The sequence below is a fragment of the Columba livia genome, chromosome 1, assembly GCF_036013475.1.
Source record: "Columba livia isolate bColLiv1 breed racing homer chromosome 1, bColLiv1.pat.W.v2, whole genome shotgun sequence".
Lineage (NCBI taxonomy): Eukaryota > Metazoa > Chordata > Aves > Columbiformes > Columbidae > Columba > Columba livia.
In genome coordinates, this window is record NC_088602.1 from 43,436,608 (window position 1) to 43,461,187 (window position 24,580).

Sequence of the window (24,580 nt, forward strand, 5' to 3'; positions counted from 1 at the left end):
ACAGTGAAGATCTACCTGTATGCTTGCCGTTTCTAAGGAAATGTAGTGAATCTGCTGCCTTGGAATTCTATTTCTAGGTACATATTTCCTTTAAAATTAGTTCTATGCTCATGAAGAACTACTACAAAATTATCTCAACATTCTTTAAGCCTACTTGATAAAAACCCCTACTTTATAAAAGTTTAAAACATTTTAGACATTAAAATCTCAGTAAAATAAAGTATGCCTCAAAATGATAAATGCTTTATATTGGTTTTTAGAGAAGAAAATAATTTCTATTAGGCTTCCTTGCTTGCTTGCTTTTTTCCTTCCTTTCTAGGACTCTATTTTTACACAAAAATTTAAATAATACATACCGATGGACAAGACAGAATAAAATTCACTTGGAATTCTACTAGTTCTCATACCTACTACAAGATTCTGTCAAATATTATCCCAGTTATTTTTTTTCCCTTGCTCCACTCCTATTAAAATCAAATTCAGGAAGCAAACTGATTTCACAATATAAACATTCACCTTTTAATCAAAAAACTATATTTAATGTCAGAGTACATATTACCAAAGAATGCAAAACATCTACTGGATTGAATACTTCCCAGATGAATTACTGATAAAATCTGGCCCACATCAGCTGTAACAGGCTTATCAGTAGGAACTCTACCGAACAAGATGTTTAGTGCTTGGTCCTAAAAGTTATTGCCAAGTCTTGAATTAGTGGTTGAAATCAGATGCAGAACAGGACATCAGCAAGTGTCCCAACCACTTTCATTTAATATAATCCACCATATCACTAGTTGTGCTTTTTATTGACGTATAGAAAAACCTGAAAATATGAATTCATTAGAGCATACAGAGAATCTCAAACACACTCAGTAAGATGTAGTTCTGTTCACTTGAATAAACTTAATGGGATGATACCCGGTGATGATTGTGGGCCTATTTATTTCATTTAGTGTAGCACAGTAGTGAGCTATGTGAATTAGCGTGCTCATGTGGTACACACACCACAAAGAGGTACTAACCTCAGGAAGGGAAGCTCTTTCATCATATTATAACAGTGAGGCACCCAGGCTGACAATGAGTGATCTCTTTTGTACTGTAAATATGCTCTCAATTCCACCTTCTTGAAGGCAGAGGCAGATAAAAGAGGCAGAAGTATCAGAAATTATTTTCAACTCTGAAAAAAACTTCTGAAAATCTACCAGCCTTCCCTCTGCTTCTGGCTTTCAAAACAGGCTGAAACTGTTTTAATATGTGTGCCCAGAGAGCTCTGTTCTCAGTAACGTGCTCTCAGTCTCTAAGTAAAGTGCTCTTACATAGCATAATTCACATGAATAAAGCAGATGGTAAGACCCAAACGTGATGAGAGCAAGGAATCCTGGACACCTCACCACCAAAGAGATGCCCACGGCACGTGTTGATGAGAATTATGGAATTCCAGCGATATAAACCAGATGGGAAACTTGTATTAAGAAGAAAAGAGAAATTATTCAAAAAAAAACCTGGAAAACTTTTCATCATACTTACAATTTTAAAAGAACTGTAAAAATTTGCTTTGTAGATGATCTTTAATGGGATGGGCTCTGTGAACAGTTCTTTTTGATCCTGTATACCACAAATAATATTTTCATGCTATGATAGTGACTCTTCATTTAGCAGGTATTTTTTCAACAATTTGTCATTGTAAATACCTCAGGCAAAGACAGCATGAGAAGATATATTTGTTGAAATAGTCTTGAGATGTTCAATTTTTTGTGGCAGTTACACAAAGCTAAAGATTTCTCATAAAATAGCCATTTTATCAGGTGGTGAGGTTTCTTCTAGAAGAGTCATGCAGTATATGAAAGAATAACAATGCAATTCAAAATTATTACATTGTCTGAAAATACTTAAGAAGCAAATAGGAAGCAGGAGGAAGGTCAGAAAAAAAAAAAAAGGGCTAAGAATTCAAGTCCTTATTTTCTTTGGACATTTGGCAAAATGGACACAAGAGGCAGTTAGGAGAAATAATGAGGAATGTTGGCACTGGAAATCCTTTTCATTTGCAACTTATTCATCTATCCATGTTTAGTTTTTCTTTTTTTCTTTAAGAGAACATGACCTACTGTCATTCCTCACAGATCCAGTAGATTAGCCAGGTTGGTGAGATAAAGGATTCAGGACTGGTCAACATGCTAAGAACAAGGGAAGTAATAGGCAACAGCATTAAGGTGTCTACAATGAAACAAATAATCTTGCCAAAGTATAGCTAGAGAACATGCTTTAATTTTTGACCAGCCCTGTGGTGGTCAGGAACTTGGAATAGATGATTGCTGGAGGTCCCTTACTACTCAAATACTTCTAGTCTAGTCTAGTCTAGTCTAGTCTATTTCATTTAATACCCATTATAGATTTAAAAGCAAAACCAGTAAGTGAAATTAAACTGACCATCTTTGCTTTAATTTGACTTTGTGTACCTGCATCCGATGAAACAGTGTAAAGTAGAAAAGAATTTAAAGGGGAAGAATCTGGAGGAATCTCAAAATCACTCAGTTTTTAAAAAATAGAGGAAGAAGTGTATATATATATTCTATTTAAAAGAGTAGTTGACAAAATTTAGTGGCCTAATCAAAACTATTTAAAGAAATGAGGAAGCATCGTACCACACATCATTATACCAATACTCCCCCCACAAACAAAATGCTGGATATAATCAACTTCAAAATCTTTCACATCTCTGAAAAGGATGTTGAGATCTAGAAGACAGCGTATCATGTAAGATCAGGTGACTTTTGAGTACAAAGATAAAGTTAGGGCAGCAGAAGCCACACCACAGAAAGAAATAAAAAGTGAAACAATTATATAGTAAGCTCTAGTAGAAAGGATCACTTTGAGTAACCATAGGAACAGCACTATACCAAAAGAGAGATGGAGCTAAGCAATGTGTAAGGTGTTAGTATTTAGTGACTGAGGATGAAAAGAGAGGCCTTCTACTGGGAGCAAGCCACAGATGGACCTGTGTTAAGTGAATAAATGCAATTAAATCATGAATAACTCTAAAAGAAGCAATGAAGCAGATTCAAATACAACTCCAAAAGATGGTGTTATCTCAGAGGTTACATAAACAGTTCTGAATTACACAGCAAAACAAACAAAAAAACTTATTCTATTTTTTACACAAAGAAAAAAGGATTTTCCAAGGGCAGACCAAATACAGTTTCTGCGGTTACACTGAATTAAAACAGCCTAAGATGTGAGACAGAAATGAAGTTAAATCCATTGGCAATAACCTTCATCCAACTTGATCACAAGTTATATAAGAGCTACATTAAATATCCTTCTGTTTTGCCTATGCCCTACTTTAATCTGTGCTACCTACTGAATCTATTAACTTACTTGAGCGCTTAATAACTACAGTCTGACAAATAGATAAAAATTCAGAAGAAGTACATCATTATTTCTAATACAAAATCTCTTGGTTCTCTTTTTAACTTTTGAAGTTACTGTCCACTGGCCAAAGAAAGTTCTGTGAAACTCTTGCCTGGTCAGCTAGACAGGACTAGAGAATTAAATATCTGGAATGAATGGTAAGGGAAAACATCCCAGAGAAAATCTTGTTCAGATTTACTGTTAATTCCTCATTTTTTGTTACCTGTTTCAAAAGTATTTATTTCCATTGTTAAAAATCTAACGAAATAAATCTGAATATTAAATAAAGATTAAGTAGATTTGAGAAAGGGGCAGGAAGAAGGAAGATAAAATACTCATTCTCATCACAGTTCTGTGAGTTTATAAAGCAGAGTTTATATAGTTCAAAATTAATGCCAAGGCTAAATCTGTGTAATCTGGAAGCAGTGAAACTTCCAGCGCTCATTTAGGAAAACAACCTAAATTAGAATGGTTAAAGAATTCAATATTCCAAGTCGTTCTCTCAGTTTTCAGGGGAGACCTGAAAATAAGTCACTCACTACAGAGCTGCTGTAGGAAATTCTACAATACCTGTTTACATAGAATAAGCATAAATATTTGCTTAGAGTGTGTGACTTGGAATTCAAAATATTTTGAGATGATACAGCATCTCAATACCAAGTTTAATATTGTGACTGATAACAGCTAATTCACTCCTGGTAATGTAAGTGGATATTTAAATATATTAATAAATATTAATAAATATTAATAAATAATAGATTAATAAATAACCAGAAAACAAACCATCCCCCAAACCTATAATAAAGCAGTAACAAACTTTACTGACACTATGAAGGCAGAAACTAACAATTCTAAAGTAATTTAAAAGCAAATATTTCTTTGAGAATATCATGTTAAAGAAAATTGTGTGAATGATCATGCATAACTTAAAGACTCAGCAGTAGTTACACGGCATGTTGGCATAACTGTTGATCTCACGACAACCTTAAATTTTCCACAAAAGAAGATTAATTTAAAAGATTTGTTTCCAAGCATGAAATAAGCTCACAGTTCCTTGAATTTCCACATGGATGTGGATATGGGAATTATCCCATGTTTGGACTGAGTGCTTCTTTTTTGTGCATAGGGATAAGTGCACTGTACATTTAGAAAATGTATGGTTTGTTCTTCTTTTCCTACTTCCTCATCAGAGACTTAACTTGAGGCCTCCAGAACAGGCGTAAAAAAGAGAAAAGGTAAATGCAGAACAAAGAGACATTCAAAAGATGAAAAGCTTTCTCCTGGACTAAAGAAGAGGGGAATTAAAGAATAATAATAACAATAAAATATACTGAAAGAGATTTTGATGAAAAAAGTCATCTTTAACACTGACTGGACAAATGGTATCCAGCTATTGAGCACAAGGTGGAAAAATCAAGTTACCTACGCTTTAAACTGCATTTCCATATAATCTTTTTTAATTGCTTTCAGATGCTTTTAGATCTCAGTAGTGACTAACTTCATTCCGCAGACATGAGTGTGTGCTTGTGTTCCAAAACTTGTAAATTTTTGGTACTTGGTCTGATACTGTTTTATTTATTGGTACAGATGTAACCATGAAAGTTGTGTTGTTTACAGGAATAGTAGTTTCTTGCCCAGACCTTTCTGGGGTGCAAGTATTTGTATCTGGCTTTTTTTCAATTTAACTTAAGAGTTATCTACTATGAGAATACTTGTTTATTTTGGTTCTACATAGATGTCACCTCCTCCTAACAGTCCATATAAAATTTTAGCCCAGGTGATAACAGAAACCAATTTTAAAATAAATCTGAGTCATGTACATTTTATATTAATATGTTCTAATGACTGTATTTAAAAAAAAAAATAAAAAAGCTAAATCCTATTTCATAATGAGTTATTCCATAGTCCATAAACATGATGCTCACACTGTTACATACTATAGCAGCAAGAGTGCTCTATTTTTTTGTCATTCACCTCTAGGAGTATGCTGTCCTCAGTGTGTTCAGCATCTGTATATCTGAGACTTCAAAGGCTGAATATAATTTGATCTTTCAACAGAGGAAAAAAATTACTTTAAAAATGGTTTTGTCACACAGTGACTGAGTGCACAGGAAACACTGTTTTCTTCCACTTGAATGAAATATTAATCTACTAGAATCTTTCCAGGTACTTTTCAAAACAAATGTACTGATACACAAGAAATCACCTTTCTCTTCTCAAGTACTTACACTGAATACTCATGAGATGCTGGAAACCATGTGGGTTTGTGTTTGTGGGTTTTCTTCTTTTTTGTTTGTAATCTGGTACTTGAAAAAAGAACGTGCTGTTGTGATGCAGTAAGTTACCCAGTTAACACATTGCCCAAGTAGCACAGTCCTTTTATTCCCATATTCACATGTATTTATGAAGCAAAGGTATAAGAAAAACGTATCATTTTTTGCACTGTGTTAAGCAGCTTTTTTCACCACCTGAAGTCCAAGCTGAGATGACATTATAGAGTCGGTATTTTAACATGGCAATCATACCTAGGCCTCTGTAAATTGGATTGTTGTATCATAGCATAGAAACTAAGGAGTCAGTTTACTGTCAAAAGGAAACATAAAAATGGCATCATCCTTTTCAGTAGTGATGTTGTTTATTTAAGATCCTTGATTTTCATGTTTCCTAGCAATGTAGCTTCAGTAACCTGATATGGAGATTACTGGAATACCCATCTGACACCACCTCATGTTTTGAATTCTTTATTTCTGCTGGAAGTGCCAGAAATGTTCTTTTTAAAAAGTACAGTCTGCAGAAAGAAATGCTATTCAATTAACTTTCCTCTCAATAAAGGCATTTTTAAGCTATGTGTGTGGTCTTAGTGCCTGTGATATCAGACAGCATAGTGAATATGGCGAAAAGTACATTTAGTAGATGCATCTGCCCATTCAAAATGCTCTCTGCAACTTGTTCTACTTCCCTTATGTCAATCTAAATCTCAGCTACCACCTCATGAAAAGGTAATGTTGACAAAATCTTACTTTTCAGTAAAACTTGTCAGCACACTGTCTGTCTATCTGCCATCGCTATGGATTTTGATGAGTAAAAATGACTTGGTGACATTATTAATTTTGTCTTGACTAGGTGCAGTTTTCCTTTCTCTGGCTTATCATTCCTAGCATGTTACTGTTTTTATAGTCAGAAACTAATACACCATTAATTGATCACCTCAAAGCAATGTAGTAGCAGTTAACATCCTCCTCAATCTAAGTTTTTTTTCTAAATGTCCATAGTAGTCACATCTTTAAAACTAGTAGCAGTAACAGTTCTTTGACAGTTTGAACACAGTATTGATTGAAAGGAAATTATTTAAGAGTTAATTGCAAAACATTCATAACTAAAAACATTTCAGAAATACCCTCCTGTATATGCACTGTTGAAAGAGGAGAAGCCCTGAAAACAATGACACAAATACTGTAACAACGCAGCTTCGTAACCTCTCAATAGCCACAAATTAATAGATGATGGCAAACAAGCAAACTTGTATTACATTGAGCAAGTTGCTTATACCAACTCATCACGAACTCCCTCTCTTACCTCCTCCTTTCTCACTTTCTCTCCATCACACACACTATTTTTTTAGCCCCTTTTCTATCCCTTCCCATCCCACTCTGCTTTCCAATTGCTGCCTCACATACCGCAAACAACCACCACAGCTACCTATTCCTGCATCTTGAAGGAATAAAAGGAAGTCTTATCACCTGAAGAAAGTAAAATGAGGTTTTCAAACTTCGCATTTTGAATGCATGGAACCCCAGACCAACAGCTCGAGTCTTCATAAACCACAAGCTCTGGGGGCAGCTCCATAACTGACAGATCATTTTATATTTGCAATAGAGTTCATCAGCGTGTCTCTCTGTATGCTTAACTTCACATCACAATACAGTTCTGACATAAATACTCTCTGATTTCCAACCAAGAATAAAACATTAAGCAACCTGCAGATGAGACGGAATCAAGTTTAAATAACAATCTGGTCCTGAGCCCAGGACTTGAACCAGAATAACCTTCTTCTTCAAAAACCTTGTCCCAGTTAAGACTAGTTTATGATAGCTCTAATATATGATATAGGACAACATTAGTAATAACAACACAGTGTCCCGTGAACAACTGATAGTGGATTCATTATAATTCTGATAGTATGCCATCATGTACGTGAAATTCATGCAGGCAATGTTTCTAGAGCTGGAAGTCATAAAGATGACCCATAGTGACTGGTTCTCCTTGGAAAACTGATAAAGGTCATTTTGTGTTCAATAAGCTTGTTCCCTGAAGAGTGAGATATGATGTGAGCATTAGATGCTTGACCCTTCCAAGCTGTTCTCAAACACAGATGACTTAAAACAAGTATTAATAAAAACAATATAGTACCTAGCTCATCTTTTTTTTTCTTGAGCTATAGTCTTCTAAAGCTGTCCAGATATAACAATGCTTGCTTGCATACTTTTCTTGAAGGTAACATTTACTTGAGTAAATTCTTAAGTTCGCCTTCATCCTACAACAAAAATACCTGTGCTACCTGAGATCTTTTCTGGGTATTCCCTTGATATTTAAGTCCTCACATGAGATCTGGAAAACTCCAGAGCACACACTGTTCTTAACCAGGAGACAATCGTATTGAAAAGTGACATTTGATATGTCTCCTTCCCCAAAAATATAAAACAAAACAAACCCAAGTTGAATACATTAAGCTGCAGTTTCTTCTTATACTTTAGAGAATCCCCAAATATATGATAATGAAATCATGGACCATAACTTTGGAATATATAAATTTGAAGTGATTTTTTTATTGAATGTAGCACAGGCAGATCAAATATAAATTGAAGAGAAAGAAATCATTCACTCTTCATTGATCATGTCATGCAAGGACATAAAGAGTCCAATTCTATGGGAAAGGAGACAGGCACCTTGATAGCATTCAAGAACTTCATGTCATCATGATGACGCAGAACCATAGTCAGCAATGTGATGAAACTGAGCTTTGTACCAGGTCTTGCTACACTTACTCTAACAAGTATCATTTTACTAAATTGCTATAGCAATTAACATCATTCAGATAAGAGACCAACATATTTGTAAGACTGAGATATTATTCCAAATTCAGCAGCTCAGGTTCACTTCTAGGGGTGGTGTTTAATAAAATAATATTCCGTACTTGATTTTTAAAATGGCAATGGCCTTCTTGCTCTGCAAAAGGTTAGTTTTCAACTAAGTAGAAATGAAAATATTTGATATAGAATTATTTTGGCTAAATGTTCACATTAAAAAGCAAGAGTGGTTGGAAAAATATCTGCTTTATTATAAGGGAAACTGCAAACATAGAAGCATTATTATCTTGATATTTTTCTATTGAAAGACTGCCTGAAATCTGAGCTAAAAGACAATCTCAGTATTTCCCACAATTGGTAAGCATACATTTTAATAATTTAGTTTTATGAAACAATTAGTGTATTCTGCAATACTTCTATTTTCAATAACTTTTTCATTCAATTACAAATCATAACAAGTTGGAATTCAGAAAGCTACAGTAATCATTAGTAAACACTTCCATCACTTGGTCCAAATTTAGTCACTGATAACTTCACCACATATCTGCCTGTAAGGATAAGATTTCAATCGCTTTCTTTTGTATCAAGCGTTTGGTGGGTTTTCTTGGTATGGTTTGTTTGCATGTTATTTGTTCTAAAGGAAACCCTGATGAGAAAATACCTTATTTTGAAAAGCAGCAGTCTTTTTCCCAAGATGTTTAATATACTTGTATGATTTGAAACAAGGAACTGGAATTTGGGTGAGTGCCGTTTCTGAAGTCATAGACACTTTTTTTTCTGATCATGTTAAATATATCCTGGCATAGCAAAGCTATATATATCTGAAAACTATCACACATCACTAGAGGTTTTACTAATATGTTCTAATAGATCATTTTCACAGAATATGATCCTCCAACTGATATGGAAATATCATTTTTAAGGGTAAATTCACAAATCAACACCATTACACCCTTAGCTTTCAGAAGGCAAAATTACTCTGTGATAAAGCATGAAACAAACATTTCTTATATCAGATTTTCCATTGAAATGTAATAAATCTGTGCTATTACTAGCACATTTAGCTATTACCAAATGAGTAGTCACAAGATGCAAGTAGAAGAGAGGATTCAGTATCTTATAACTATGCTGTAAAATAACTTCACTCATCAGTATCTTCTGGAGTACCTTGACCATGTCAAGGTAGCTGACTATCCTTGCTGCCTAAATATTTAATTCCAGAGTCTCTTTTGAAGTGAACCAACTTGTTCCCTTTGTATCAAAAAAGCTGGGAGCATTTTTGGCAACAGCTCAATCCAGGAACCTCCTCTCAACAGGCAGTGGGTGAACCTCCATGAGGTTTGAGTCTTCCAACAGCATCCTGCAGGCTTTGAATGTATGTAATGATGCATGGTATGTAACTGCAAAATGTACAAGTTCTCACTGATTAAAACTTTTTAATAAAAAATATTCTATTTCTGCAAGTAATTGTGGTTTTCAGAAGATTTTATGACTGAAAAAGCTATGTCTACATGGTTTATTGTAAGCAAAGAGAATCAAAGTCTTCCCATGCTCAGAAATGTATAGAAAGAAAACAGTTGTCAGAACCAAATAAGGTTAAATGGCTTTAGATTCAGAGATGGTTTATAATCTGCCTGCCTGAAGATCTTCCATACATTTGCCTATAATAAAACATGTAGTCACATCCTATTTTCTAACAAAAAGCTACTGAAGTCACTGAATATTCACAGCAGTCTGATTCTTTGATTACTGGGACCCCAAAATAAATTCTTATAGGGCAGTATTTTCTGCTCAAGTACTATAACAAATTTCATTTTAACACAACATTTAAAACTGAGGTTGAGGAGTAAAACGTCAAAAGTCAGAAAACAATGAATTTGCTTGTGCCTGAGATTATAAAGCTAAGTACCAAAATTCTCACTTGTGCCTTCTATTCTTACCCTAATAGTTCCTGAAACAATTACTTGATTTGGGGATTTTTATAAAATTTGTGGCTACATAGAATATCAACCTAATTATTACCTAGTGAATGTAAGGGACTCCTCAGAACTTAACCTAGTGAGCTTCCAGAACTGGTTTGCAGTGATAAAGTCTCTTGTGATAAAGCAGAAGCTAGCCAGCCATTCAACACGATGATAATATGGCAAAATTTTGACAGTGTTTTCAAGAGAAGACAGGTGCCCTGTATTAAACCTTAATTATGATTTTTAAAACTATGAAATAATACATTTACAGAGTTGAGTCAGTATATCTTCCCACAGATACATCAACTACTGAATGTGATAGAAGCTTTCACATTAATTATAATGACTACTTCCTTAATGAAGTGCAAAAATGTTTGTGTAATATGATTCAGTTTATTGAATTAGGTAACAGTTTATCACTCTGAAAGCAGGATTTTGTTGCTTGCTATTACAATAAGTTAGTTCGGCTCCAACAGATAAACAGCATGTCATCCTATAACATGAATTGAAAGCAATACGAATGTTAAAAATGATTAAACACTAATAACCAAAACACCGTGTTAACACAGAATGCATTTTGAAAGACGTAAGCAATAGCCACTCAATGCTATTAATGTATACCTTTTTTAACCAAGACAGGATCACAAAATGTGCACACTACATAAAACAAATAACTGAGTAATACATTCACTTCTCAGAACTACAAAGTACGTAATTCAAACTTCTAATTTCTAACCTCTGCAATACTCATAGAAATCAACTTACTCACTTAGACAAGTTAAATACATTCTTAAGACCTTATAGGACTGAATCTATCAGGGGAAAATATTTCCAACTACAGATTTTGTTTCTTGGCAATATCCAATATGATGTGGATATAACAACAATTATAATTATACTTTAACCATTCTTTCAGTTCTGCCTAATACAACGTCAATAACTGTGAGCCAGAGAAAATGGAATTATTTAATTATGTGATTAATCTTTCTTTAAATACCAAATAATGCAATCTTCTACTTTAGCAGAAACGTTGCGACACTCTATCAGCTACTGCATCTGTGAACTCCATTTGTCCTCCAAGCTGAAATAATCTATACAAAACCGTTAAACTCTCTCCTTACTCTAACCCTCCTAAAAAAATGCTTAGTGTCTCAAAGAGTTTTCTATAGGATGGAAGTTGGAATACACTTTTATTGATTTAAGCACACAGCAAGAGAGAAAAATAAGGTTGAGATCAGAAATTAAATCTTCAGATTATCACTTAAGAACAGAAAAAACAGAACAGTAGTTTAATAGAGGAAAGTAGATATCATTCTCACACATGAAAGATTTCAAAGAAAGCTTAATATCTTTACACTGGAAAAGAAGAGTCTGGTATCAGATGTGGAATAGGTGGACAGAAATCTATCGTAAAGCAAATGTGTTCAAAATAGTAACAGCAACAGTAATTACTGAAATTACTTTAATGTAAAATTAGTGTAACAAACATTTGTGCTTTGAAATTACTTTTTAAAAAAATTGTCACAGATATATCTATATTTATCGATAAATATAGATATGAGATATATATATCATATAGGTATGATACAGATATATGAAGTAGTATTCTTATCTTATAATAGTAATTTCCAAAAGCACTTTATATTCACATTTTATCTTTGAGAGAATGATGCAGTTCCGTAAATACATACAAGAGTTTTGTAGTTACTCGTTTCATCACCTGTAGATTACAGACTCAGTAGGACAGGCTGCAGAAGAATTAAGTCAGGAAAGTGCTTTAAAAAACAGTTACAAAACCTAAAATATTTAACAACATCTACCAAAAAAATTAATTTGAAAATTGAAGAGAATTGCTTTTCAAAGAGTGTATGAAAAATAATGGAAATATCATTTGTGTTATGTAGCAACTACAGAAATAAAAATACAGAGCACATTGTATATCATACACTTCACTCAGGAATTACAGCACTGTTTTTCTCATTAATTACAGTTATATCTACCACTTCAACTTTAGACAACTTCTGAAGCCTTCTAAGCACATTAGCCAAGAAAAGATCTGTATTACACAGAGACATGAGGATCAAAGTAATGATGATGTGATATCTAGTTTTGGAAGAGCTTCAAGGTGTTACCCAGATAAGCCCAAAAAGTCAGTACACCTGTCTGAACATACACCAAACTCTTCTTTCTTCTGGCTATGTTATTTGTAACAGAGATAGATCTTAATTCTCTGGACAATTCAAGAAGCTCTTAATTTCCTGTCACTACACATTTCTCATTTTGTCACACTTTTGCCAAAGGTTCTACATTTATTTTAATAAACATAAGACTGTCTCTTGTCAGCTGACTGGTCCTTTCTAAAGTTGGGAACATTCTGTAAGTTGACCCTAATGAAACAAGGTGGTTAGATCAGCAATTGTAGGGAATATTTATGAATCTTGTCATAAAAATGGACATAATATCACCCAAGAGGTGATCCTCACGTCTTCAATTTATGTTCCCTAAAAATACATGGAATTTCATTCCTTTTTTCCCTTTTACTTTCTTCCTCAATATAGGTTCTAAATCTCAGCTTAGTCCCTAAATACTTCCCTAAAGCAAATCCATTCCAAGCCATGGTGCAACATTCTCCACATGGGGTTTTCAGATTGGACCAGTAATAGAATACTTTTTCAAGGGACCCTTAACTTGGTTTCATACAAAAATATACAATCATGGCATTTCATGAGAAGTCTCAACATACAGTTTTGTACCAATACTATTTGCACATATAAACAGTGCATGCAGAACCAGTTCCTTTAGAAACCAAGATTTCCACCTTTAAATGTATATTTCTGTTTTATGCAACAGATTTCAGAAAAGGAAAATTGTCAAGTAAAAATCATACGTTAAATCACAGCTTTGTGTATCCTAGATATACCTAATAATTTAAGATCTCTGTTGCTTAAAGAGCATTAAATAGCACATAATTGTTTGTGTGATCACTTACACTCATTTGTAGGCAGGAAGGAAACTTAGTTATTATACTCGGATTATTAAATCAATCAAAAAGCTTAAAAGAAGAATTTATTACAAAAAAAAAGGAGAGAGTGAAGCGGGGGGGAGGAGGGAAGCACTTAACAATCTGGTACTTCAATCTTTTTCTGCTTAGAGCTGGATCCTAAAAGGAAATTCAAACTTCATAAACTTTTCAAACAAGAAGTCATCTTAGGACCATGAAGATGATTAAGGGATTGGAGCAACTGACATATGAAGAGAGGCTGAGTGAGCTGGAAAAGCTTCAGAGGTGAAGACAGACTCTGCTCAGTGTTGCCCAATGGATACAAATTGCAATACAGGAAATTCCATTGAAAAGTAATAAAAAAGATTTTATTTTGAGAGTAGTCAAACAGTGGAACAGGTTGTAGAGACACGTGGAGTGTCCATCCTTGAAGATACTCAAACTCCAGCTGGATGCAGCTCTAAACAACTTGCTCTGTGTCACCCTACCTTGACCAGGGGAGGCTGGACTAGATGACCCCCAGCAATATCTGTCAATATCACCTGTTCTGTGGTTCTATGAGTACACAGCAAAAGTAGGGAGGAAAATGTATACAAGCAGCAAGAATTGTCTAGTGTCAGCTAAGGTGGTAGCACATAACGACTGCACCTACATCATGTATTGCAGCCATACCAGTTCTTTCTTTGTGGGGCCCTTAGAGTGGTTTTGGTACTTATTCACAATGTAGATGCACAAATGTTCAGATTTAAACTCACAAGAAGAGATTATAAGCCTGTTTTTATACTTACCTGTCTATAAAACGCTGGAATGATTGCTGTCACAGTGTTCCTTACCTTTGCTGAGCCATACTTGGCAGCTTGCTGCTAATGGTGTCAGTGTTCGCATTTTTCGTCAGTGTTTGCATTTTTTGTGCTGCTTGAGACTCAACACCACCACAATGGGAAAAAATCATGTTCACCCCTTTTGTTGTGGTAAGCCACGTAATGTGAAACCAGTTCAAACTTAATAGCAATTTCATTTAAATCTTTCCGCTTTTGCAAGAGACTCACAAAGCATCACCATCCTAAAAGGATTCCATGAATGATAATCTTACATACACCTGTTTTCTTTAACTTTGAATTATTTTCTGCTTTTTTTTTTAATCATCATTTTAAAGAAATCTACATCTGGGTTTGTGGGCTGATATTCTAAGAAACTGGATCTGTGTTTTTAGTACCGTATATTTTTATCATTAACTTGTTATGACCGGCTTTAAAGGAATAGAGAGAAATTGGATACTTAAGGCATTAGTTGTGGTTTTAAGCTGCTTTCTTAAAATAAAAATTGCAAAAAAACCCACAGAAGATATTATACCAAGAGGCAACATGCTCTTAAATATTAATTGTAACACAAAACCCCAAATGATAGTTAAATTAAGAAAGACTATGTTAAAAGAGGGAGATGAACAGAGCCACTATTGACACTATTGACAAGGGTTTTTTTTCCTGTCTCCCTCTTTTTGGCCTGCTTATTTGTATCTGACTTCTTTCATGTCATCTCCTTTCTACTTTTCACATGCATTTTTTTCTTTGATATTTTCCTGCCTATTTTCCCCCAAATAATTTCCCATTGCTTCTGCAATTTTTGATCTTTCCCTCAAAAACACAAATGCTTCTGCTCTATACAAACTTCCTTTCTTTCCCCACATGTTGCATTTGCAATTTTAATTTTAATCTCAATTCATTTTTTTTGCCAGTCACACCTGCCCAGACTATTACTGTGAGTCCTCCTTGCCCGACACCCTCCTGTACACTTTCAGTCTTATCCCTCCTTCTCTCTGCTTTCTCCATAACTCTCTCACCAACCTTAGCTGTCTGGCTTCATTTCATCACTTCTCTTGACCTTTAGCCTTTTGAAAAACTGTAGATTTCTAATAAAATATTTCTGGCTATGTGCCTATCTTACTATGTAGAGCAGCTCTTGAGTCCTAAGGCCTAAAGGCCCCACTTCTGTCCACAGAGCTAAACTCACGTCACTTTCCTCCCTCCTCCAGACAAGGCATTTGTATCCAACACTTTCTAGCATGTGGTATTTCATGAACTATGCATTTTTTTGGAGAATGTTACTCAGCTATGACCAAAACGATGCCAAGGATCACGCTCACGCTTAAATAGACATGTGATCATGGGCATGTACTCAAACACCCAGCCATCCATTCAGTCTCCAAGACTCAGCAATCTTCCTCTCTGTTTGGATCTGTCTAGTTTATAATCTTTCCTTTGCCTTAAGAGACAATCAGTGCTAAAGACAGAGCTGTGCACACAAGTAGGGAACAACTGGGGAAGAAACGGAAGCCGAGGTGAACTTTGCTGAAGGGAGCAGAAGAATCTCATCTGTAACATGGAGAGAACGTGGCACCATCATCAACAGTTGGGCTGTTGGGTGCCTCCATCTTCAGGTGGCTCTGTTCATCTCCCTCTTTCAACATAGTCTTTCTTAATTTAACTACGTCTAAGAGCAAGTCACTGATAGGAGATGTTAGAGTAACTTTCAAAAGAAAATAACAGTTTGAGAAACAGATTGTTAAAGGACTTTACATTAGTATAAGGCCTCAGGAGATGTATCAAAAATAGAATTTCAGGATGAAAAATTAAGAAAGACGTGTGTGCAGCATGGAGTTATTTTAACTAACTTGGTTTCTTCAGGCAACTATATTCATGATGACATTATCTAATCAAGCAAAGCAGCAAGGAATCAGAAAATATCTGATCCATTAAAAATGAATAGGGAGATTATTGTCTAATGATAGGTAATTCATTCTTTGAAATGTTTTTTTGTTTAGAAAGAAGAGCAGGGGAAAATATTATAAAGCATTATTATTTGCTCAGTTATTTGTATTTTAAAGTACTGAACTGCCACAATTTCCATTACATACAATACATTTAGGTAGCAATAATGTTACATTACTGAACTCCGTTGTGATATTTGGGTGCTTGTTCCCTAGACTGTTTATTAACAAGTGGATATAAGCCAAGTACTTAAGAGATTGCCCGTGTGAAGGTGTTTCTAGTGATCCTACCTGTTGGTGGGATGATTCCAGGAGACATTAGGCCTGGGACAGAATGTGGCATGATATGAGAATTCTCTGGGGAGGTGACACTTTGAGTCCTCTTAGGAGGCCTTCCAGGTCTAGAACTGAAACAAACAAACAAACAAAAATTTTTACAATTAAGCTGTTGTCTTACACATCATTTCAAAGTTGTTTCAAGTGGTAACATGGACTGTAAATAAATTTGTTTCAAGGACGGTTGCTTTTGCAGTTAGATGTAATAGACTTCCATCACTAATTAGATTACATGCTGAATTCATTTTCCTCATTGAAGATCAGCCGCTCTTGATGCATAATTCATAGCCTGCACCTCGTTACCTGCTTCTTCATATTAATATCTATACACAGTTTGAATTGCCTCGTTTGCATATGCTAAAGTTCTGCATGCAGCCTTCAGCACGAAAATTATGCACTAACTTGTAATAATTATTACAGTCAGCCTGCTATTGATTTATGAGACTTTTAAAAACCAAATATGTGTAGTACTTGTAATGAATGATATTTTAAGGTTCTTCAGGAAATTAAAAGGCAATGGCTGCCTAAGGAAATGTTCTGCTTGTTTGATTTAATACTACAGTTAGCTGGGAGGTGGAATGAAAGAGTGATTCAGACCTATAGCACATTTTTCGATGATATGTTTTATTACTTCGCACTGCTAGCCTGATATCTAGATGATAAATGACAATACATATCTAATGTGTGAAAAGGTCTTGCAATTTCTTTATTTTTTGTCACTTAAAAGATAAGTCAAGTTATCATTTAACCCTTATTCTATTTAAAGTGAAAATCTCACTAAGACACCTTACTTTAAATATACTACTTTATGTCAGAAAGGACGCAGAATTATTTGTAAGAGATTGTTGAGCAACTGCCATTATAGCAGCTTATATCTGCCCAGTATGGCACAATAAAGGGCTTCAGGTTTAAGCACTCCTTGTCTGCTAAATGCTCACATACACAACTTTCCATCTCCTGGACTGCGTAAGTAGCATACAAATTAGATACGGATTACAATGAAAATACTTATTACCTACTTAGATGCAAATATGTACCTGCTACATACGATGCATATCCAAACGCCTGTATCCTTATGTATAGATCATAGCATGGCACTGTGGCAATATCCTACAACTGCTTACTTAGGGGACATCGTGGAATAACTTAACAGAAAAAGGTAATGTGCAGTTCTGACACTGCAGTGTTAACCTATGGTTTGCCAAACATTTAAGGTCCTTCATTTGTTTGAAAATATAAATGACAAGAAAGGTGGCTATGGAATGTTTGGCTCCTTACATCCTCACACTAACAGAACTCTCATCAAGGATAATGGGATTTTTAGCTATGCTGGGACTGCAGAAGGAGGCAGATAATAAAATACCTCTGTTTTCTGTTCATATTCATTCCCCTTGTGTTTGGAAATAAGCTTTTTTTCTGCAGTTTCTACAACCTACCTTTAATAAACCAAAAACAATCAAAGTACAGGGCATTTTCTTGGAGTTTAATGACTCAAGGCATTGAGTCATTAACCTTAACTGATCGTTAATTCCCAACTTAATGTCCTGAGCTGAGGTCATTATTAAAATTATAAGCTTGATAATTTCTTTGATTGGTTTGGGATTTTTGATTTTCTTTAATACAAACAAAATTGTCATTTGTTCACAGTTACAAGAAAATCAGTTGCAGAAAAAGAATATTGTCTTATTCTAGCTCATAGAATGAAATTGAGTGTCTTCTGTCTTTGAAATTTCCTTTGTGATTTATAATAAAAATAAACATACCATGAATATACATAAAACTGATAAAAACATTATAGACAACAATGATGTGATTTAAATGGAGTGTTTCTAATCTATTCACTCACCGAAAAAATGCCGCTATGTAAGAAAACTTTAATGGCTTAATTTAAATACCTATGATGATGCACTGTTCACAAATCACCGCTGTGATACGAGTATGGAAGGGTCTGACAACGGCATAAAAAACACAAGCGGGGTGCCACGGCATAATGCACAAACTACCAATGAGTTCCAAGTCTTTAAAAACCAACAAGTCCACTCCTGCAAAGATTCTCCTTGACAAATTAATGCTTACTACCAAAGGTAGCCATGGGGAAGCCAGAATGCTTCTGTCTTTGATTCTGAGGAATAAAACCATCCCTCTTCACAGCCTAAGAGAAAACACCCGTGGACCAAATCTGTCACCAAAGGTCGGCGGCAAAGCATAGGTGATATCAAAATATCCAAGGCAAAACTCTTCCCTTTCATCACCTTCTACAATCAAGTTGATTGTGCTACTCTATACAAAAGGGCTATCACACTCAAAGCCATAAATGACCTCAGTAACCCAATTCCGCCCTGTGATTTATCCCAAACTTTACCAAATAAGTGTTTTCATGAAGTCCTAAACCCCCAATGCCAATCCAACGAACAATATCTAAATGAAATTTCTGAGAAGTAAACCTCTTTTATACTGATACAATTTTAAAGTGACAGAGCACTAAACTCAGTTCACTAAAGAAAAGGCTTTTATCTAAGAAACGTTTAGTCATTATGGCAAGGCCGAAAGACAACGTAAGAATTATTTCTTAAGGTCTGGAAGATCTGATTTAGAGTCACAGTAGACTATGATAAAGTGACCAAATCTCTGATTGCTTAAAACAAGCACACACTGATTGTCCCCAATAACTGATTAAATAACAATAATTGTCTTAATTTGTTATTTATAATATGCACTTGTTTCATTAACCAATATCCTAACTTGACATACTACCGTTTTATAAGATCTGTCTTCAAAATGTAAGAAATAGGAATTGCAAAAATTTTCTATGAATCATTACCAAGTTGTGGGAAAAAAAATATGTAAAAATTACTTTTAAAAAAAACAATAAATTTGATTCTATTCGAAGACTTGAATGTTGTTTTGTAGTTCATTATAATTTTTACAGTTTTATGATAAACTCTTCTTAAAAAAAATCACATTACATTAAAAAGCATAGCAAATGAGTTTAACTATCATAAACGGAATGATAAAAATAGCTTAATGAATCATTTTGTTGGTATTTTTCCTAAACTTGTGTGTATTAAAGACCTACTTATTTTAATGTTAGGAAAAGTTCACTTTCATTCCAAGATAAGAAGCCTGCTTCAAAGTACACACATTCCTATTTTGTATCTAACTCAGTAGATATGTCTTCAGTATGAAAATATAATTTAATATGTATGAGCTGATTAGTTATGAAAAAGATTTATTTAAACATCTGAGCAATCTAACTTATTCTTGTAGTTAATGTCACTGAGATACAAAAATCATAATTTAAGAATTTTTGATAATACTCCTTTTACTCAAATTTAGATTTTACACATAAGATTTTCTAGAGATATAAAAGATACTGCAAGATTTTGTCTTTTATCCAAATTAAATCATTGGAAGAACAATACTGGCTCTTCTGAAGACATATTTGACTTCTTAAGGTAAAGCTAATTATCTCAGTGGGTAAACTACTCAAAGTTGACCCATCTTGATTCTGAAGATGACAACAGTTTGGACTTTTTCAAGCTAAGACAAACAGGTTGAAGGGTCAAAACCCAAGAAGCCAATGTGAGTCTTGTGACTACCTCGGGTCATAATACGAAGAAGTCTAGGAGTCTTTCGGGACCCCATAAGAAGACACTGGAAGAAACAGACCTACACCTGGAAGTCACAGATGTTCATCCACTCTACTGTTTCATTCTTGGAAGATAATTAGAGAAAGCAGAAATTAGACAATTTCAGCAAAGACTCAAGGAAGCTGCAATTATTAACTGTTTTAAAGAGCTGAGAAATCAAAGTTACCAGTTCCTCGTTTACCCATTAAAAAGGAGATGTAATACAAACATTGTCACTCTTTCCTCTTTCAGAAATATGTATGTGTAAGTTAGATTTTTTCCTCTCTAAAACTTGGGTTTTCATGCATGTGATATGTTATATTAACATATGTTGAAGAAGAAAATGAAAGCTTCCTACAGGACCACATATAACTAACTTAGTACTCAGTTTTTAAAGTGAAGCACCTAAACATTTAGCTGCCTCAAAACTCATTTGCCTTCTATAGGCTTGAGTAAGCTTTGTATCAACATTTGCAGAATGTTTTCAGGGCTTAGAAGACATTCCCACAGACAACTGAGCTTTACATTTGTAGACAATCACGATTTACAATTACAATCTACTATTAAGCAACAAAGCAATGAAAGGTGAAGACTAGTGACCCTTTAAACTCTCAAAAAGGGACAGAAATATTTTCTTCATTAGCATCAGCTAATTAGATATTCAGAACACTTTTCATAACCACTGAAAATGAATCCATCAGATTTTGGTCAGATATGTATTTCACCCTTCAATTTTCACAAATACTTGAATGAATACTATGGCTCTAGTATTTTCAAGTTTGGAGGAAAGACTGTGACTGGCATTAAAGGCAGGAAACCTGAGAAGCAATTGCAAGTATACTGTCCTAAAATACAGCCATGTTCTCTGAAGTAGTTCTTTTTTGGTCTTTCAATCAACATATATTAGTCTTACATCTTTCCTGTGTTATGAAATCTATACAACAACAGATGGTTGAATTAAAGAATAAAAACTGGAGGAATCGGTGGTTATGATCGGCTAAAATTCTGTGCTTTGATTATACTGTTAAAGTTTCATACATCCCCAATTGTATTATCAAAGTATGAGCTTGCTCCTAGAAATCACTTTGATAGCGCAAAACAATTAAAAGCTGACATAATCAGCGTAAGATCTGGTCCTGCACAGTCATGTGGAAAGAGGTGAAGTGAGAATAGGTACGGATTTATCTGCAGCCTTTAAAAGTAAGTGGAGATTTTATTCAGCTCTTTTCACTATCAGCCGGAAAACAGCCATGGATTTAAAATGTAAGAGTCTCATCCTTAAAAGCCTTGGACTCACAGACCTCCCACCGACTTCTGGCAGAATTCTGAGCACCAAGGAAGGTTTTGTTTCCAAAAGAGCTGAAACTCTTCAGGAGTGGTGTATACCTCTCAGAGTACATTGCTAGCATTTTATAGATAACTGATTGCATGGCAAAACATGTACTATGAAATTAAAAGAGTATACAACAAAGTTGAGGTAATGATAAGATTTATCTTTCTCATGTCCTGATTTTGAGGGATAACTGTGCAAAATTAAGTCTAGATGAACAAAGTTTCACTCTTTAAATTTGTTTTTATTCAATGCATGAAGTATCCCTAAAGAAAACAGCCACTCTGACCAGCTGTAAGAATCAAACTGCCTTTCTAGCCAAAACTAATTATTTTCAGGGCTGGTTTTCCACATTTACAGTTTTATTTTTAACCTTGTCTGTGAACACGTTTAGTGTGTAAAAATATTGTCCTCATTTGAAACTGAGCAAACATGATGCAGTGAAGCTGCCATAGGCCGGGCAGTTTTATAATCAGTAATACTGGGGGGTGGCAGGGAGAGTTACACTTCGGAGGTGATAGGTAGCAAATCTGTAACAAGCATTTGGTGTATTTATTTAATGTATTTTTTATGTTCTTAGAACTGCTTAGAACAGCTTTGAATACCAATATCAATTTTAGCTACATCAGCATTTATTCATCTCATTTAGGTACATATTGAAAATCTGGCCTTTATTTCTCAGTTGTTCTACCTCCCCTCAGTGCTCCAAAGCCTGATATGGAATTTTGAACCTCAGAGAAGCTGGCTGAAAGAAATATAGGTGAACAGCCACTGGAAGCGATTATTATGTGCTCCCCATACAATGGCCACTGCAGAAGGGCTGAGGATCCTATGGTCCGAGGCACAAGGACAGGGATGGCCTGTGACAACCTGTAACCAACACTTCATCCGTGGTATATTCATGGTATTTCTGGGTTTTGGGATAGCTTCCAGTGCTGCTCTCAGCACCATACGAGCAGCCTTCACGCTAATAAGACTTGAGCCAAGGGCGTGTCAATTCTGAAAAATAAAGTCTAAGAAGACTGACTAAACCTTTTGTATAATTCAATTCCTTTGGTTGGAAAATGCTTGCCAAGGTAACCTTCATAAATATTTCTAATGCACCCAACTAGCATTTTAAAAGCAAGAAAATGACAACGTACATCGATCTAAACCTTATACTTTAATATTTTAAGTTTTTCCCTTCTACTCCCACCCAAGAACAAAGCAAAAGAATGCAATTCTCAGACTGGGTATATATCTAATTTGACAGTTAGCAAAACAAACATTAGAAATCACACCATGTCCTTTTTACTTGCAGCAGTTGTATAAAACAATGAAACTCTCAGTGCAATTACCTGAAATTTCTTTTCTTCTCACAGCTAAACAGAAAATGTTCTCACGCAATAATTAATGCTGAACTCATGATATATTAGGAGTTACTGAGACAGCAAACAATGCTGATAAAAATAAATGCAAAGACCTGTTTAAAAATCTTCACAAAGAAGTGTATAAATGATCTTCAAAAGAATTAGACTGTGTTTGTAAGAACAAGCAGTGGAGAAAGAATACTGATAAAATATTACTGCATATCAGTAACAGAACACTTTTACTGCTATTTTTAAACCAAAAATGGCCAAAAATGGGTATTTGGTCAGAAATGCAGTACCAGTTTATGGTAAAAATGGAAGATATTGCACTCCATATCCCATCCCATACTGCCCTTTATCACAGTAATACATGAACACTGGTTAGTACTAAAATACGAAGCTTTTGGCAGTTAGAGAAGACTTTGCTGAATGATTTCATCTCCTAACAGACCAGTCATATAAACATCATGTCACTTCCACCATCCCCAACACTGCAGCCCAAATCACTCTGCTTTTCAGCACGATCAGGAATATTCTTGATACAAGAGTACAAGATACAAGCTACAAGAGTACAAGACTGTATATAATATCTATTACAGCACCACCTGTCAGCCCTCACTTGATGCTCCAAGTCCCACTACAAACAAAACGCAAGAACCTAAGAAAAACATTCTGCTTGTCTGACCATACTACTTGAATATATGAATGACCCAAAGGGCAAGAAATAAAACCAGTTAGAAATCTGAGCATCACTGAAATAAATTACAGTACTAGATTTGAATACAGCTGTGATTGTACATAAGTTTAAAATATTAGTGGAATGTGACTGTTCTCTTAATGAAATTGAGATCTGCAAGTCATCTATAGGAAAGTGAAAAACTGATAAGAAATTAATCTAATTATGTTGGGTGGCAAAATGATGATGTCAGAAGTAAATTAAGCCAAAAAGTTCACTGCTTCATCTAATTAGCTGAAACACTAGATCTGCCTGAAAGTTCTTAAAACATTTAAGTATGTTGGCTCTTGCGATTATGCAATAACTGTGAAACACAAGCCTCTGATGATCACAGCCGTACAAGCTAGAGTAGAAAATAAGTCTGAATGTACAATGTAATGCAATTATTAAACAGCATAAATTCAAACCATATTTTTACTTGATAAAAACTTTGCTTCAGAAAGAGTGCTCAGAACATGCAACGGAAGTACAGAAACCACAGGACTGGAAATACTGAAGAAAGGTCTTCAGGAATATTGGCAATAGCAATAAGAAGATCTTGCAAAATCATATTTATTCCCATGTTTACACTGCTGTCCTTTCTGAAGAATTATCTTTTCAGAATAATTCTTGCAACTAAAAAAACAAACAAACAAACAAACTGTACAAAAAGCAGTGATCCAAATAATGATTCCCACAAATGCTCTTTCTGTCAAGTTTTAACAGATGCCTTTCCTGTTTCATTTGACCTTACAGCACAAACCGCACCCATAATTTAAATATGCAAGCTGAATGATTCCTTCTAACAGTGTTAAGCACCCACATGAAACCTCAAACTATAAAAGATGCAAAGCCTATTTTTTCCTCAACTGTTTTCATCTTTTCTTAGGCTTTTAATTCTAAAAACATCCCCTTGAAACATCTACCATACATATTATAAAAATGCCAAGCATGGAGCTAATAGGCCAGAAAGGCAGGTTGATCCATAAATGAC

The 24,580-nt window shown here is 34.7% G+C and overlaps 1 protein-coding gene across 8 annotated transcripts in view; it reads right to left on the minus strand.

Annotated features, from left to right (window-relative positions):
• The window catches only part of DACH1 (dachshund family transcription factor 1), a 365,083-nt gene that overhangs the window by 196,308 nt on the left and 144,195 nt on the right, over positions 1-24,580 (minus strand). For all 8 annotated transcript variants that reach the window (XM_065055411.1, XM_065055430.1, XM_065055365.1 and 5 more), the window contains exon 2: positions 16,519-16,634. In XM_065055411.1, coding sequence (XP_064911483.1) covers positions 16,519-16,634 — 116 coding nt within the window. The remainder of the gene's footprint in view (positions 1-16,518; positions 16,635-24,580) is intronic.